Genomic DNA, 18,383 nt, shown 5'->3' with positions numbered 1-18,383 from the left:
GACCTGGTGTCCGAGAGCGACAGCCGTGAGTGGGGGCGAGGCGGGGGCTGCCCTGAGGGAGGATTTGTCTGGTGGGAGAGGGCGGGTGAGGCCCCGGCCTCCCCCGGGCCTGGGGAAGGGGCTTTGGGGCAGGGCCGAGATGCTTTAAAGAATAACAAAACGTATTAAAATCCGTTCAGAGACACGATAGGTGTATAACCTACGCGGGAATGGAGACTGATGTTGCCTCAGAGCATCCTGTACCCCTAAGATGCTGCAAATAACACTAATCCCCCCCACTTTGGCTTTTTCACCCCCTTTATCGCCCCTGTCTGTGTCCTGCAGCCTCAGGTAGAGCCCAGCAGACGCTCTCAGTGCATTTCTTTGATGCCTTTCATCTCTTTTGCTGTTTGGGTTTTTTTTTAAATCTCTTACATAATAAACTGCCTGTGAGTTGGTGCATTGCACTGAGGGTAAATCACTTAAAATTGTTTTTCCCTGTTGTTCGGGATAACTGAATTCATACTCAGTGCCATAAAGTATGAAATATCCTGGAACCTGAGCTCAAAAGAGAAGGAAAAACTGCAAAGTATCACAGAATATTAGGGATTGGAAGGGACCTCAGAAGATCATCCAGTCCAATCCCCCTGCCAAAGCAGGAACCTAAATGAGATCACACAGGAAGGCATCCAGGTGGGTCTTGAATGTCTCCAGAGAAGGAGACTCCACACCCTCCCTGGGCAGCCTGTCCCACTGCTCTGTCACCCTCACTGTAAAGAAGTTTCTTCTCAAGTATCTACTGGTTTTCAGAAGTATCTACTGGTTTTGGACAGGTACATGCCATGATGAAGGTGTATTTACATTTACTAGGCTAACTTCACCGGTGTGGATGCTAAGTAGGAAACTCAGACCGTCAAATAGTTTCCCATGTGTTCCTGAAAATAAATAAATTGCAGCTTCTACAGCCTTAGTGCTGCAGGATTTGTTACTGCATCTTGACAGGTAAAGAATAAATAAGTCAAAGGGTGGTGTGGGATCTCTTGGCAATGATGCTTTGTGCCATCATAAAACGTTAAAAACAAATTTCTGTCACCTGGAGAGCTGGGGCAACAACGTTTGCTTAACTGAAATGGAGGTTTTACTCCACTGAATGGAGATAAACATTTGCAAGGAGGTAGTGTTGGTATAGCCACTGGTGTTAATAATTAACATAAACTCCACAGGTTTTTCCCCACTTCTCCTGATATTTCCTCTCAAATGAAGAGTCCATGCATTGTGAAAATGTAGTTCCATTAACACACCTGACCAGATGAGAACAGGATCTCAATATGCAGTACAGAAAATCCTGTTCCTGCAGAAATCTGTGTCCAAATCCTGCTGCCCGCAGTGAAGCAGCAGATCCAACACTCTTGAATGAGCTCTTAATACCTATCTGGTATTAATATTTGTGTTACTTGTGGTATTTATTTCCTTCTGTGCCCTCCTGAAAGAAATGTAGTAGTGCTATTTGTACAGTGAGTCTCTTGTTTATCTCCTCAGTGTGGTGGAACAGGAACAGTAATATGTTTTGATGCCTCTTGTACAGCACGTGGTTAGTGTCTTGTTGATAGGTTGATACAAACTGAAGTTGCATTGAGCCCCTGCTACCCTCAAACTGCAGCCTGAGATCTGCAGAAACATAAATAAGAGCAGAGCATCTGAGAGGCTGTGACAGGCTGAGGGTCTGCCTGAAGCACCTCTTGAAACAATTCCTCAAAAGCACTAGAGCAGAGACTGAGTCCAACAAAGACTGACACCAACCTTGCCAAAAACCTTGAGAGCTTCCCTGTAGGGCTGTGGCAGACCCAGAGTCACAACCTTGCTCTTGTTTCTTGGCAGGAAGGTTTGTTCGAGCAAGGAGAAGATTGCTGGGGCAAGGGCCAGCACTGGAGAGTAAACACTCTTAAATTGTGCCTAACTGTGCAGGACAAATACTACTGGTTGTGGTTAATTATGCCCAGAACTGCCACGGTCTATTAAGAGGTGAAATACTAATCACAGGCCAGGCTCGCTAGCAGTTTTGTGCTGCTTGGCTGATTCAGGTTGCCCAGAGGGGCACAGCAGAACTGTGTGTAAAGGCCTCCTCCTGTAGAGCAGCAGGATGTACATGGAGGGGTGGAGAAAAGGGTCTTTGTCATCTGCCTGAGCCCTTACACCAGCTCTGGGCCTTGGAGGATGCCCAGCAGACATGGACCTAATGAATCAAAAGGTTTTGCAGCTGGAACAAGCCCACGCACAGAAAGAGACTGAATTAGAAGAGAAGCTGGTAGGACTGGAAGAGCACTGAGGTGGCACAGGGGTACTCAGGGAAGGGGAGATAGTGGGAGAGGATTAATCCAGCAAACGTGTCAACATCTGTAGGGCTGGGGTTCTTGCTGGAAGAATCTTTCTGCAGTCATCCTTCTTTGGAGCTACCAGGGCTGGTGAGATGAAGGAGAGGTTTGTTGGGACATGCTGCTCCATGTTCCTTACCAGCACTGTTTTAATGCCCGCTCTTCTGTCTCTGCTGCAGTGCTTCATTCAGAGAAGGAGTTCCACGATGCAGCGAAGCGTAATGACACAGCCAGGATGGAGGAGCTCATCAGGAGAGGGGTCGACATCAAAGCCAAAAACAATGTAAGTCCTGGGTTTTTTCCACCTCTAAGTTGAGGGTGTGTTTCAGAACTGCAGCTCCTTAGCGCTGCTCTTCTCACGAGCTGCTCAATTGCTCAAAGCTTTAAAATACACAGCCCAGTGCAACTGAGCAGCTTCACAACACACTGAAACCCACACAACTGTCATCCTGACCAGACTGGAAAGTTGCATGTGCTGAGGGAAGGTGATCATTTATGGTTCCCCTTAGAACCTGTGTGCCAGATACACATGGCTGCAATGAAAGGCTTTGATTTTGCTGTCTCTGTACGCCAAGGCTGTGGGACAAACTCAGTTCCTGCTGCAGGTCTCCCCTTGTTGACCAGTAGGTTCCTGGAAATACAGGATTACACCCATCCCTGCTGTTTCAATCTGTCCATCCATGGGCAGTGATGTTTCTCATTCCTGTGCTGTTGTTATAGTCCATAGCTGCAGTTTCTGTGTAGAAGGTGAGTAGCACCTGTCTGCCTGACGAGAGAGCAGAGACAGAGGGCTGTGTCCAAAGAAAACCCTGCACCATGTGGGAAATTCCATCTCCATGGATGGCAAAGGAGATTTTGGCCTTTAGGAAGGCTGATGGATGCACACATACACACACACACACACACACTCTGCATACATCAGCCTTCCCTCTCTCCTTCCTTCCCTTCCAGACAGACCGGACTGCCCTGCACTGGGCCGTGGGAGCAGGGAACGTGGATGCTGTGCGACTGCTCCTGGATCACGATGTCCCAGTGGATGACAAAGACAGTGTACGAAGGCAAATCTCCCTCACACATCCTGTAAATGTGTTCTGTGTTGGGGGAGCGCTGGGGACTGGGTGCTGGGTGGGCAGTTACAGGCTTCACCTTAGTCTGAGTGGGTGTTGCAGTGCCTGGGAAGCTGTGGCCTCCCTGCTGAGGCAGGTGCGGTGCCTTTCTGAAGCAAACCTTGTTTTCAGATGTGTCTGTGCGCTGTCTTCACCTTTTCCTTGCGTGCACAGTGACTGGGAAATAGGCTGGTAGGATCTGTGAGGTTTTGGGTATAGCATGGGGATGTTGTCTGGCTTCTGATCATGTTGCTGGGGCTTGTGGGAAGACACTGACAAACAGTTCTCTCTCCCCCATAAGAACCAGACTAATAGACACCATTGACTGGGAAGTGGCAGTCAAGAGGCAGGTCTCTGCTCAGCTGCTGTGACCATCTGTGGGAGAAATAATAGTAATTGGAGAAAGTGGGGCCAAAAAAACACCCAAAGAGAAACAAAAATATTTGGGAAACTTCATGAAGGTGGAGGGACAGCTTCCTTCCAGGGTGGGGATGCTGGTGGCTGCGGTTTAGCTCTTAAGTGTCTCTCTTCTTTTCCACCCAGTTTGGAATGAATGCGCTTCTCCTGTCTGCCTGGTTTGGCCACCTCCGTGTCCTGCAGATCCTCGTCAATGCTGGGGCCAAGATTAACTGTGTCAATAAGGTGAGAGAGTCTCCCTGTGTAGGTCCATCACATGGCTCTGGACAGTGATGGGAGGAGAGAGAGAGGCTTACCTGTGAGCTCAGGTATTTGTGTGTGACAGCATCTGCTGTGGAGACTGTTCAACCAAGGAACAAGTGACAGGACAAGAGGAAATGGCCTCAAGTTGTGCCCAGGGCAGTTGAGGTTGGATGTGAGGAAGAATTTCTTTGCTGCAAGGGTTCTGAGGCATTGGAAGGGGTTGGCCAGGGCAGTGGTGGAGTCCCCATCCCTGGAGGGATTGAAGAGTCGTGTAGACATAGTGCTGAGGGACATGGGTTAGTCGGGGACTTGTCAGTGTTGGGTTCATGGTTGGACTCGATGATCTTAAAGGTCTTTTCCAATCCAGGCAATTCTGGGATTCTGTGACTTCCATCTGCATTTCCACCTTATTCCTAAAACAGGTGTAATAATTGTAGCTGTAGAGATGTACGTGGTTTTCTCAGCTCACTTTTGTGCAGTGGTGATGTAGACGGTGTTACAGAAATGGGAAATGGGTTTAGTGAGTCAGCAGTCCATGTGTTTTAAAATAGACCTTGTCTGGGAAAAGGAGCGTTAATACTTCAGTCCTAACTTGCTGTCTGCAGCACAAGCTAGTTTAGAGGTGCAGGGAGGCATAGAATGGGTCTTTGCTAACAGGAACAGGTTGTCCAGAGGGACTGTCCTGCAGCCTTGGACTTGTGAAACGAATGGTCCTTTGCCTCTTCTCCAGAATGGCAGGAACCTGCTCCACTGTGCAGCTCAGAGGGGACACATCCAGGTGATAAAGTTCATCATGGAGGACCTGGAGGACATGTGTGTGGATAAGACAGACAAGGTGGGAAGGCTCTTCACTGCTTTGTTTCATGGGATCTGATCTTGCTCTTTAGGAATGTTGCCCTTGGTCTTGGGAAGAGACTCAGAGTCAGATGCTATTCCTGGAGAACCAAGGGTATCCCACACAGGCTCTGGCCCTCCTGCGGAGCGGGGCTTAGGGATGATGAGGATTCTGTCTCTGATCAAGCTTCAGCAGCCAAGCTTCCCAGTGTAGCCTTTTGCAGAATGAATTCAGGAATTCCAGTGTCCTCTCCCGTGGCTGATGCTCTAGGGTGTATTGTAGGTAAGCAGTAGCCAAGGGTAACCCTCCCCTCTCCCAGCACATTCCAGCATTAGCTGATCTGTTCCTGAAGACAGCGTAGGAGCGCACAGGAGCTGGCACGTGCTCTTTTCCATTCCCTGGCCTTCATGGTTCCTAGAGTGATCCCAGCTCTGATGTTTGGGAGTTAAATGAGGCAACAAGAGATCTGCCTTTCCCCCTTTGCCCAAAAGAACTTCTGACTGACTCACGAACTGAGGTCTCAGATACTAATTCATTTCTTTTTACCCTTGATTGCTTTTAATAAACTATTTATTATCCTCTATTTATATGAAATAAACGCTGAAAAGATCTATTTTCCAGTGTTTGGTGAGACCAAAGTGCTTGGAGTTGTTAGACCCAGTGGGTAGTTCTGTTCACCTTGTTTTGTTAGGATCATCCTAAATGTAAAGCAGAATAAAAGTTAACAGCAGAATAAAAGATAACTATTAATAGATAACTATTTTTGAAGTGCAGCACTTTTTCCCCCTGTGGATTGGGTTATCACCCAAGGCATTACTATATTGGTTGCAGAGGATGATCTAATCTTGTGCTTTCTGAGCCTTTCTTGGCCTGAATTTCTTTCTGTTTCCTTTCAAAGATGGACAGGACAGCATTTCACTTGGCTGCAGAGTATGGGCAACTGGAGGTGGTGGAGTTCCTAATTCAACTTGGTTGTTCTCACAGTGCCAAAGACAAGGTATGAGCATAAAACCACACACAAGGGAGGTAAAGTCCAAGGATTAGAGGATGTGAAAGGCAGGGAACAGGTTACCAAATGAAGCTCGTGCAGGAAAGTTGTCAGCAGTCGTAACTATGGCTCTGGTATGTCAGGGCTTTTCTTCCCTATCCACTTGTGAGCCATTTGTACCTTGGTCCACGTTGGATTTCTCCCCAGGACTTTTCAGGATACACAGTGAGCCTGGTGAACCAGTAGCTCCAGTTTAAGGTAGCTGGGTTTCTTCCCTCTCTGCTACTTCTATTAGAAGATTGTTTCAGATTCGTGCTACTGGTTACAGCCTCCTTTTCAGTCACACTGATATACTCTGTGCAAAGTTGTGGTATGTGAACACTCAGTCCTGTGAAACATATGTGTATGAAGTGATCTTTACTTTCAGGAAGAAAATACAGCGTTGCATTTAGCTGCTAAAAATGGACATCTCTCTGTGCTGCAGAAGATTATAGATGTTGGAACGGACCTTGATGAAAAGAACTTAGTAAGTACATTTGAATGAAATAAAAAAACCACATCAGTTTCACCCTTCCACTCCTTAGAAATACTCTCCTGGTGGATTCAGTCATCAGGCTGAATAATCAGTATTGATAGGAGAGGTCTGGAGATAGCTGATTTTATCTGAAGTGTACATCTGTAAATGCAGGTCACACTTGCAGAGTATCAGTGAAAGGCAACATCCTTCTTGGACCAATATCCAATTCTGAAGTGTTGTCTTGTCTTCCTGCTGTATCTGCTGACCTACCTTATCACTCCATTTAATCTCCCTTTTTCTCCCTGACCCTTGTACATTTGAGTGCCTAAATGGTTATTGAATGTGTTTTAAACTACACTTCACTCTGCTTTATAGTATTGACTTAGTCACTGAACATACGGACCTTCTGTTTGAGATCTCTCTTTAACAGGCCTGCCTTGGAAAATTATGTGGCTGGAACATAGTTAATGGTTTAGATAGCAAATATTGGCTTAGTAATGCTGTTATTTATGCCAGGACACACTCCCAATTAAGTTTATCAGCATTTTTTTTTTTGTCTTATTTGGTTACTGTCTTTGAAAAGTGTATTTGATTGTGGTTAAGATCTGAAAGAAAAGGGAAACCACCTTCTGCAGTAACTCTGGTAGCATTTGTCTTTGCCCAGATCAGCTGCCTTTTGGGCAAAGAGCAATAGTAAAACCAGATTAAATCAGTTAGGAATTCTGCTTGTTTCTTGTAAAGAAATAAGCTGCAGCCCTCAGAAGGGAGAACCAGTGGTTGGGGGCCACGGGTTTCCAGTTCTGCTTCTGGGCTGCTCTAGGAAAATGGTTTGTCTACATTGTCCACATGAAATCCTTCTTTGTTTGCTAACGGGCTGGAGGGGACAAAAAATTACGAACATGATACCTGTCTTGTGGCCTATGGGCCTGCTGCTTCCAGTGGCACAAGGACAGAGCAGTACTCTGATATGTCAGATTAATTGTGTCCTTTATTTTCTTAACAATCACCCTGGCCCTCTGAATTTGTATTTTAACATGCCATGGATTCAGAAGATGAGGTAGAATCACAGACTGGTTTGGGTTGGAAGGGACCTGAAAGCTCATCCAGTTCCAACCCCTCTGCCATCAGCAGGGACACCTTCCACTAGACCAGGTTGCTCAAAGCCTCATCCAGCCTGGCCTTCAACACTTCCAGGGAGGAGCAGCCACAACTTCCTTGGGCAACCTGTTCCAGTGTCTGACCACCCTCACAGTGAAGAAATTCTTCCTAATATCTAATCTAAACCTCCCCTCTTTCAGTTTAAACCCATTTCCCCTTGTTTTGTCATTAACAGTAGAGGCTAGCCCATTCCACTGCTCTGTCTACAGAAATGCTGCTTATCCCCTTTTTTTGCCTTGTCCAGGAAGGACTTACAGCTCTGCACCTGGCTGCTGAGGGAGGTCACAGCCACTGCGTGAAGCTGCTCTTGGAAGCAGGTGCTGATGTCAATGCCCAAACCCAGGTGAGCTCTGTGGAGGGGATTCCATTTCCAGACACTACTTTGTGGATTTTTGCCCAGACCTGGGGCTTCCCATGGATGGTTCCTGTTATCAGGTGACGCCGTGTGGAGCCCAGCACTTCACAAACAGTGCAGGGACTCTTTTCCTCTTTTCCAGAGGAAAATACACATGGCTTTGTACAAAGAGGCAGGTGAAGCTGCCCTGGGACCAGTTTGGCTGTGGAGATAATCTCTGTGAATGTGTCAGTCTGGGGGCCTGGGGTTCTTGCAGGAGGGAAGCAGAGACATCTCTGTGGACAGTCTGTACGAACTGCAGCTTCTGAGAAGAAGCCTTGATTAATACCCATCTCTTCTGATGTACCTCTCAGAAGAAGATGAATTGCCTTCATTACGCAGCACTGCATGGCCACGAGGAGATAGCCAGGATCCTCATGGATGCAGGAATCCACCCAGGTGCTCTTAATCATGTAAGTCCTGCTAATTGCTCTCAGCACTTACAAAAAGGCAAAGCCAGGTTGTGGAGCTGTTCAAGAGGACAAAGCAACTCTGTAAGGACTAGTGCTGCTGTGGGGTCTGTGCTTGTGGGGTCCAGCCCTAGTCCAGGCTGGCAACTGTCTTAGAATAAGACCTGCTGGGCACAGCATGGTCCTTTCAGCGCCAGGAGTTAAACTTTTCCTAAGCACAGGGTCTTCTTTCCACAGCAAAACGCATCAGCGACGCACATTGCGGTACTGCAGAACTTCCCAGCCGTGGTGAAGCTCTTCATCGATGCAGAGTGTGACCTCGACATTCCAGATAATGTAAGACTGCAGCTCCTGTTCTTTTGTCTTTTGAAATGTGAACCAGTTTCCTGGGGGATTTGGTCACCTTGGGGACAGGATTAAAGAGGAATGCTTTAAAATGGGGAATACCTGGAAGCGCACCGAGGAAACGTGGAATCTGTGAAATATCTGAGTGTTGCAGTGAGGTAATCGCTTGATGGCATTTAACACGTGGGCTGTGCCATCTCCCTGGGACCTGTGCACAGTGGCTTTGCTTGATGGCATTTAACACGTGGGCTGTGCCATCTCCCTGGGACCTGTGCACAGTGGCTTTGCATAGTCAGGCTCTCTTCTCCCTGCTGGAAGCAGGTGGGAGAAATTTCAGGTCAGAAGATATGCTGGAAAATGTTTGGTGAGGCAAGCCTGGAGGTAGCTGGCTGTCTCACCAAATTGTAATTATTTGGTGAGTGAGGGGCTTTGCCTAGCTTGTTTGTCATGTTTTGGTTAGTGTTCATTCTTGTAGTGACTTCTTTCCTGAGGACACCATAAAATTGCCACGTTTTGTGTTTGATTTTAGTTGTTTCCATTAAATGGTCCCAAGGTGCATCCAGTTTACAGTGCATATGTATTCACCTGGCCCTGTGTCCCAGGAGCAAAGAATTGGTACAGGTCCTTTCCTCCCTTGGCCAAACTATCTGCCTACAGAAATTGTTTAAATAACAGGAAATAATATATTTCTATAAGTGACCCTTGGGAGCTTGATGGAACCAAAAAGGTTCCTTCTTCAGACTGAAATGTTACCAGGGATGCTTCTTCTTGATACTGAAATGTTACCAGGGATGCTTCGTGCTGGTGCTGGGACAGGGACAGACCAGTTCTGCTCAGCCTGAGGACACCAACTCCAGTTTGAGGTAGGAGGGTGTTTGACCCTCAGTTTGAAAAGGGATAGAGGGGAAAGGAGGGCAGAGCTGACAGCATTCTGACAGCATGACCTCCTGGTATTGCTCTATTTGAGGTAGGAGGGTGTTTGACCCTCAGTTTAAAAAGGGATTAGAGGGGGAAGGAGGGCAGAGCTGACAGCATTCTGATAGCACATCCTCCTGGTATTGCTCTGTCTCATCCTTTCAGCCCCACACTTGTTCTTCTCTGAAATTTAGTCCTTTCACCCTCCTTCTGCAGAGGCAGCAGACCCCACTCCACATCGCTGCGGAGCATGGCAGGCAGGACATTGCCGAGATGATTCTCGTTGCAGGAGTTAATCTGAAGCTAACAGACAAGGTAATTGTCTCCATGGGTCAAACAGATTCTGGAGGGAAAATATGGATGGGCTTTGCCACCATTTTTCACAATTTTCAAGGAAGGCTAGTAATAACCTTAAAATCTGGATATTTCCAGGGATAAGGCCTTGAAACGCTGCTGAGCAGGTTACTTTGATGTGTTTTCCAGGGAAGAAGCACTTCTTAAGAAGGTAGAAAACAGCTCACACAATGAGTAAACTTTTTCTTCTCAAAGTTCTTCTAGTTCCTTCTACTTGTGCTATCATGCACATTAATGTCAAAGATCTTCTTGAATAATGATAAATAATATCAAGAATTACAGCACATGTTTTAATAGTATCTGGTTGGTATAGATCTGGCACTGGTGTCCAGGGCTTTTCCCCTCTAATTAAATCAACAAAAGGAATTCTAAAGGAATCAGGCAAGTTGTGAGCAGTGTGGAAGGATGGTGTGTGACTAAAAAATGCTGAAGGGGTCTTGGGCTGAGATTAAAATAGCGTTTGCCATTTGCAGTAGGTTAAAGCACAGAGACTCAAAACCACGGGGCTGAAACAGCCTTCAGCTGTGGTGAGTGTTTGCCACCTTCCAGCAGCCTGTGGAACCGCAGCGAGACTCAGGGCAGGGAACATGTTCACGCTTTTCTGTGTGAAATTTGGTTACTGCTCAGGAGAAGCGTGGCCAGCAGGTCGAGGGAGGTGATTCTCCCCCTCTACTCCCCTCTTGTAAGGCCCCACCTGGAGTACTGCGTCCAGTTCTGGAGCCCCCATCACAAGAGAGACCTGGAGCAGCTGGAACAAGTCCAGAGGAGGCCACCAGGATGATCCGAGGGCTGGAGCAGCTCTGCTGTGAGGACAGGCTGAGAGAGTTGGGGCTGTTCAGCCTGGAGAAGAGAAGGCTCTGGGGAGATCTTATAGCGGCCTCCCAATACCTGGAGGGGCTACAAGAAAGCTGGGGAAGGACTTTTCATAAGGGCAGTTAATGACAAAACAAGGGGAAATGGGTTTAAACTGAAAGAGGGGAAGTTTAGATTAGATATTAGGAAGAAGTTTTTCACTGTGAGGGGGGAGAGACACTGGAACAGGTTGCCCAAGGAAGTTGTGGCTGCTCCTCCCTGGAAGTGTTGAAGGCCAGGTTGGATGAGGCTTTGAGCAACCTGGTCTAGTGGAAGGTGTCCCTGCTGATGGCAGGGGGGTTGGAACTGGATGATTTTTAAGGTCCCTTCCAATCCAAACCATTCTATGATATGATTCTATGATCCGAGGCTAGAACCCTTCTCTGGCTGGGCTGGCTCACTTTCCTTCATGCAGCTTACAAATCTTGTTCCTTTCTGTTCTACGCTTGCAGATATAAATACAAATCCCCACAATCCAAAACCACGTTCATGGTAAGGAGTGTAGTTACATTTTCTTAGTCCCATCAGACTGTGCTTCTCATAGGAAGTTTCTAATCATGCCTATGTGGGGCCTGTAAAATTAATGAGGTTACAAAATCACAGAATCACAGAATGGTGGGGGTTAGAAGTGACCTCAGGAGATCATCCAGTCCAACCCCCCTGCCAAAGCAGGTCCATCTCCAGCAGGTTGCACAGGATGGAGAACAGGGGTCCTTCATCCCGGCTGGATGCGTTGCTCAGTAGGCCATGCTGCCTGCTGCTACAGACTGGTGGGTGAGCACGGAGATTGTACCTCCTGAGTGTGTAGGGTCTTTTCCAGCTCATTTTTCCCCTTCTCATTTCAGCAAGGGAAAACATCTCTGGATGTCGCCGCTCGAGGCAATCACATCAACTTGGCGGACATGATCATCAAAGCCGATCGGTTTTACAAATGGGAGAAGGTGAGTGGCTCACAGCACCATCCCCTGCGCTTCCTGGTTTAGATGAGATATTAGGAAGAAGTTCTTCACTGTGAGGGTGGTCAGACACTGGAACAGGTTGCCCAGAGAAGCTGTGGCTGCTCCTCCCTGGAAGTGTTCAAGGCCAGGTTGGATGAGGCTTTGAGCAACCTGGTCTAGTGGAAGGTGTCCCTGCTGATGGCAGGGGGGTTGGAACTGGATGAGCTTTAAGGTCCCTTCCAACCCAAACCATTCTGATTCTGTGATTCCCAGGACAGATGTAGCTTTATCCTTTCCCTTGAGACTCCATGTTACCAGCTGTCAAAAGGAAAAGAAATACAGGACATCCTGTGACAGCCTGACCTCTACTGTCATCACTTTACTTAAGAAAAACAAAAGTCCTCACCATGCCAACAACATCTATTTAAAGCTTTCCTTATTTAAAAAAAGCCTCTGTTGTTAAAAGCCCCAGGCTGCGCCGAAGGGAGCGGGGGTTTTCAAAGATCCTTTGGCAGCTGTTCCCAAAGCCCTGTAGAAGGGAGTGGGATAGCATTAGTTCCCTTTCCCAGAAGGAGAAACTGAAGCCCTGAGCAGGAAAATGCTTGGCCTAAGGTCACCAAATGGGATGTGGGGAGTTTTTTAACAGTGGAGTGGCAAAGTGATCAGAAAGGGAAGGAAAGGAGGGTGTACGCCTGTGGCTCGGGTGCAGCATCAGGAGTAATTCTGTGCCTGTAAACATCTCTGCCACACAGCCCCTTCTGTGGGCTTCCCACACAGCCCTGGGGAAAGTCATGTAGCCCCTTTGCAGTCTGGCATGTAGAGGAGGAGAGCACACACCTATGTTGCAGGGGAGCGAGGAGATTTAATGAAATAATTCTGAGGAAACTGAATGAAATGATTCTGCTTACAAGCCCCAGAGAAAAGGCACTGTAGAAATGCAAATTGTGATCCACATGGGCTTCCACAGCAAAGCTGCTCTTAACAGTGTTTGTTAATGTGCATGAGTAGAACAGAGTGAAACAAGAGAATAAAAAGAATTAAAAAAAAAACCCAAAACAATAAACTCACAACAACCTGCAGAGCTGAGGATGTGGGAGGTTGCAGAGCACCAGCTACATCTGCAGCACCCCAACTGAAACCCTCCTTCTGGCTTTGCAGGACAATCTGAACAGCGACTCCGACTCCTGGGTGGCAAAGCACTTGACCTTTAAACAAGATCACAGGCTGGAAACACAGCACATCCGCTCAGTGATGTGGAGATTAGCTACCAAGTACCTCAGACCTGGTGAATGGAAGAAGCTGGCACATTACTGGAAATTCACTGATGCCCACATTAGGGCCATTGAGCAGCAATGGACAGGTATGAACCACTGCCCAGGTATAAACCACTGCCCAGATATTTTCCTTCCTTCACTTGGACTGTGTTTCTAGGAGATAAGTCTGCAGTAATAGCAAAGCATGAAGAAAACCAGCTGGCTTATTTAAAATAACCAAAAGATAAGGTTAAAAATCTTGGTTTTAATGAATGTGGAGTTACCTACACGCTGGAATTTGTCTAGGAGTGAAGCACAAGCATGAGGGTTAGTGGTCCATCGCTCACTGTTGAGTTCTCGCTACCATTCTTCTCTAGGACAGAAAAAACTTGCTGGTTTTGGTTTTTGGTTTGGTTTTATTTTTATTATTTTAAGGAGCTGAACCAAGGCAGCAGTGAAGTCCCATTTAGAATTTAACAGATATGTCAGCAGGAGCAGGTTCTGAGTTCTGGAAACAGCTCAGCACTGGCTCGGTCACTGCAGGGAATCCTGTAGTTGGTGTGATGTGAGCAAAGGGCTGGGCTGTGCTCACAAGCCATTGTCTGACAAGCCCAAGCTCATCCATGGCCCCACTCCATTAAGTTTAACATTAATCTAGCAATCACACCCCAACGAGGAATTAAGCTGAATTCTACTTTAGAGCCTCCTAGTCAAATCCAAAGAGGAGGGAGGGGTGTACAGACCCTCACATTCAGAAATTAGCTCCGTCGCTGTGAAGCGCAGGATTTGAGTTGTGGTTTGATCTTGCCAGGTATGAAAAGCTACAGGGAGCACGGCCACAGGATGTTGCTTATCTGGCTGCACGGCGTGATCACGGCAGGAGAAAATCCAATCAAGGGATTGTACGAAGGGCTGGTGGGGATTGGAAGAAGAGATTTAGCAGGTAATGCTTCAAATAACGCACACTGGGCGCTACCTGAGTCCTCTGGTTGTAACAGAAGCCAGTTCACAGAGGCTGGAAGGTAACTGTGTCCTGCCCCCTTGCTCCCATTGCTGGTTATAACACATCCTACCCCAGCTTTATCCTGTCTGGACAGCAGAACATTCTCTCTTTTACAGAAAGCATTCGGAAAAAAGCAAACGCAGACTCTACCTCTCCGCGGAAGTGCACAGCAATGTAACACCGGGAGTGGCTCCTTCAGCTGAGGCATCCTCTGCTTGAAACGTTCTGCTGCTGAGCAGAAGGCAGCTGCGACTTAAGGGCTTCTTGTCATGAACAGTTGGTGTCACTGCTGTGTCCTTCTTGGGCTGAAGAGACAAGATCAGCAGATGCTCTTGGTGTAAAATGCCTCTTTACACAGAAAGGAGATTTGGGTACTAAAAGTTCAGTGAGAGACTCTCACTTGTCATACCAGGAGTATCAGGAAATACTCTACTATTTTACCATAACTTGTTTACATCATACTTTTGTATTGTCAATTTTTAATTGTCAATTTCTTAAGTTATTGAGGGCAAAGACTTTGTTTTCAGAAATGTTCTTTACTTACCTATCACTTCTGTCTTAGATGTGTTCATAACTTCCCTGTTAGGGTAGGAATTTAAGAAGAAACCCTTTTGGAACCTTAAGGGTTATGATCTTTAATGTTTTGACTCTTCACAAAAAGTTTCAGAGAAGAACATGAACATATACTGGTTATAAATGGACATTAACATACATGTCCTGTTCATAAATCAAACAGGTAATTTCTTTGATCCCCAGATTAGAGCTTGACAAGTATTTTAAGAATGGTCACTGGTTTTTCACACAGCCTCTGCCAAGGACATACAGGACAAATTGGTATTTAAGGAAACTGTAATACTTCATATTTATTTTTTAGTGTTTTAAGGGGAAGATGAGGTATATCAATAAATCCAGATTTTACCCTTATAACTTGCAAGTTATGTCTTAGTCATTCTTTATTAAAGAAATTCTACATAATTCTGACTTAGAGCTAAACCACTGCAACCTATGATAGTTTATAAGTAAGGCCTGATGCTAATTCAAGCTGAGGGTGCTTGTTTTCTTAATTTCTAACTGTCTGTGGAGGCAAACCAGGAGCACAGTAAGCTCCCCTGCTCTTCTGGTGTAGTCAAACCAAGAGCCACTTGTTTAATTGAAGTTTTATTGAAAACCATTTTTAAACAGCAAGAAAGTTAAAAATTCAAGTGCTTTATTTCAAATAGAAACTAACAACACAACAGATGAAGCAAATAAGTGAGGGCAACATTGGCACTTAAACATCTTTTAAACCAAATATTCAACAAAAATAGATGTCAGCTTGTAAGGACACAATCTGCACGTGGCAATATATACAGCTGAGTGAAAAAAATATAAAAGAAATACTGTTCTGCTTAAGAACATGATAGTGAAGACTTTGGTAACAAAAGTGTCTTTGTTTTTTTTAAAACTGTAGTCTTCAAAGTTGCTTCCTTGAATTCAAAGACTAAAAATTAAACAGATCTATCCCATTATACTGCTGGAAGTTACTGTCCGTTGGGTGCTTCACTGACTCTTGATCCCGTTGGAATCACACAGTGATCATCGGCTCACGCAAGGAAAAAGGCAGAGTGGGAACAGTTGATTGTACATAGGAAGACCACCAAACTAATTCCTCCTTTTCACCAACACTCCAAACCCTACTGCTCTTCTTGCTCATTGCTGGAGTGAAGATTGATCTTCTGGACTTCCAGCTCTTCTGCACTGACCATGGAGGGATCGATGGCTGCGTACCGGGTACCGTGGAACTGCAGCAAATGGATCTGTCAGACAGGGAAACCAACACTGAAACAGGTGTAAAAGCAGGAGGTTTTGGTAAAAGAGAAACGTTCCTTCTGAGTAATTTTAGTGAGGATGAAATCATGGCTCTGGAGTACAAGAGTTAAAGAAAGGACAGAGGGAACAGGCAACAGCCAAACCACCAAAGCCAGCCCTCCGTGAACGTGGCTGCTCCCAGCCCTGCCCTCTGTATCAGCGATCTGGGAGCCAGAGGTTAAGGTTAAGAAACAAGAGCAAGCACAGAAATCAAGATTCCTCCTGCCATTCCAGCTGTACACGTGAGGAGATGGGGTTGGAATGCAGAGACTCACTTGTATATAGAGGTTGACCTCAGCACTCCTGCAGAGATAAGGGAAGTTGCCTCCTGTTTTGAGATGAGCTCTTCTGGCGTTAGGATAAAGCTTATACATTTCCTCTTTCGCTTCAGTCGAAAGCGCGCTTTGGTCAAACACCTACGTAACAAATCACAGCAGTGAGTTCTGAATCAAATCAGATTCTGCTCATTAAATCAGTCTGGATATATGTGCTGCTCCTACAAGCAATCATCAGCTTCTCCATGGAACAGCGTTAATGAAACCAAAGACAAGTAAACACGTTCAGCATCAACAGCTAGAAAGCAAACGCTGGGATATCTAAATGTGGCTGTGTTATTGCATAGAATATCCAATTCATGATGTAATTAACACACAAGAGTCACGGTGTTGCCCAGTCAGTAGAAGGCTTATCTATTAATTTAGCTGCCACAGATATTTATTAAGTAGTTAACAGAATATCCAGGCCCCACCTGCCAAGGAAATAGTGTTTAAAAAGAAACAAAACCAAAAGCTATTACATTGAGGTTAACTTACATCCATAATGGTTACAGGGATGTCTCGAATTTTATGAGGTTCTACGTAGGAGTTCTGGCAGTTGAGGGTAAGTCTTGAAGCGAGCTCGCTCTGGCCCAGACTCTCCAGCTTTCAGTAGAGAGAAATACTGATTAACACCACATTTCACTGCAGGAAGTTAATGCAATCTTAACAATCCAGCCAAAGAGAAGTTAAGTTTTAAAGGGAAACATAACTGTGCATCAGATGAAGGTTATAGTTACAATTTAATATGACTCTGCACGAGATAAGTGCTTAAAACATGTTCCCTTAGTTGCTCCTACCTCCAGACCTCCCTTCTGGGTAAGTACATGAAGAAACCTACAACCTCCCGCTAAGTAAATCTTCTCCAGAGATGGAGATCGCAGCCATTAGAGGACACAGCTACCTACCCTGTCCACCATGAAATCAATCCCATCGGCCATTTCAGGATCTAGAGGACCAGATGCAAAATTCCCCAGGACAATTTTTTTCAGCATAAAAGCAGGCAGCAGCCAAAAGCTACAACAGAAACGAGAAGTAACAATCTTCAAGCACCCAGGACTCCCAAGATGAAGATGCTCTGTTGTAAGCACTCCCCTTTCCTTGCACTGACTTTGTGCTTGAACTTCAAATGAAATCCTGAAGCAGCTTCAAGAGCAGAGAGATGGAAAGCCTTGCAGCTAAGTGCCTGACGTGCTCTGGGAAGCTGTTAGTCTCACATTGCAAAAGTGTATTTTCAACGTGGTGAATAAAACTTTTCTCACTCTAAATGGTTTTGCTAGAAAACAGGCAGAATTCTTAAATCTGACCACACATCCACAGAGGATCATGGAACGACTCGTCTGTCAAATCCCACACTCCCAATTGTGACAATTCCCATTCTCCTCGTGGCCTGGCTTTAAAAGTCACAAGTATTCCATCCTGCACCTCCCTCACCCAGGCTGCAGACAGGTTAGACACATGTCCAACCAGATCAGCGTGACATTTCATTGCAAAAAAAGCCATGAATCTGACTGCTTGTCTCAGCCTTCCTTACCTGTTCGCTGTCCATGTCTGATTGAAGATAGAAGTGTCACTAAAGGAATTACACAGGATCAGAGACTGAACTCTGGGAGATTTGTGTGTGTATTCAGCAAATTTCTGAGCCAGAAAGCCTCCTAGAGAAGCTCCAAAAAGGTGAACCTAATTCAAGGGAAACAAACAGATCACTTTACACTTGTGAAATAAAGACTGTTTCACCTCATAATGCTTTTTAAAATTTTTAAAATCACTTTTCTATTCAGCTTCTGGTTTTATGCATGATATAAATGTGATAAATACTGAAAGAAGGAAGTATTTCTAGATCACAGTTCAAATTTTTGTGTGCTCATCAAACTAAAGAAGAAAACTGAACATTTCACTTTGTCTTCAATAGCTATTCCAATCCAAGGTACTTCATTGTAGTATTCTGTGAGTTAGGAAGGACAACTTCCACAGGATCTCATGGAAAAACTAGTTAACCAACACCATTTAATAGACCTAGAACAGCAGCTGAATTTAATCCAAGTATGACAATTTCCAAGGGTATTCACCGTCAAAACCAAACTCATTTCAAAAGTAAGATTGCAACACAGCCTCTTTCTTTATAGGCTATGTTTTTGCATC

The 18,383-nt window shown here is 45.7% G+C and overlaps 2 protein-coding genes across 4 annotated transcripts in view; one reads left to right on the top strand and one right to left on the bottom strand.

Moving 5' to 3' along the window:
- Nucleotides 1-2,530: 2,530 nt before the first annotated feature.
- On the top strand, nt 2,531-14,257 carry ANKDD1A (ankyrin repeat and death domain containing 1A; the record flags this gene model as incomplete). The annotated part of the gene is made up of 14 exons (XM_010167755.2): nt 2,531-2,634; nt 3,303-3,401; nt 4,001-4,099; nt 4,848-4,952; nt 5,851-5,949; nt 6,368-6,466; nt 7,860-7,958; nt 8,324-8,422; nt 8,657-8,755; nt 9,896-9,994; nt 11,731-11,826; nt 12,982-13,183; nt 13,888-14,019; nt 14,196-14,257. Coding segments are annotated over 14 exons (1,493 nt in total), but the record flags the coding sequence as incomplete, so codon positions are not given.
- A 970-nt stretch (nt 14,258-15,227) lies between these two features.
- SPG21 (SPG21 abhydrolase domain containing, maspardin) overlaps nt 15,228-18,383 on the bottom strand; it is a 10,366-nt gene continuing 7,210 nt past the window's right edge. For 2 of the 3 annotated variants that reach the window (XM_010167752.2, XM_010167753.1), the window contains 5 exons: nt 17,776-17,921; nt 17,150-17,258; nt 16,740-16,847; nt 16,203-16,343; nt 15,228-15,875 (listed from right to left, as the gene is read on the bottom strand). In XM_010167752.2, coding sequence (XP_010166054.1) covers nt 15,753-15,875; nt 16,203-16,343; nt 16,740-16,847; nt 17,150-17,258; nt 17,776-17,921 — 627 coding nt within the window. In that variant the 3' untranslated portion in view covers nt 15,228-15,752. The remainder of the gene's footprint in view (nt 15,876-16,202; nt 16,344-16,739; nt 16,848-17,149; nt 17,259-17,775; nt 17,922-18,383) is intronic. The other variant, XM_010167754.1, reaches the window with a different exon arrangement.

Source organism: Antrostomus carolinensis, unplaced genomic scaffold (assembly GCF_000700745.2).
Source record: "Antrostomus carolinensis isolate BGI_N321 unplaced genomic scaffold, ASM70074v2 scaffold28365, whole genome shotgun sequence".
Classification (NCBI taxonomy): domain Eukaryota; kingdom Metazoa; phylum Chordata; class Aves; order Caprimulgiformes; family Caprimulgidae; genus Antrostomus; species Antrostomus carolinensis.
This window is presented reverse-complemented; position numbering and strand designations above follow the sequence as displayed.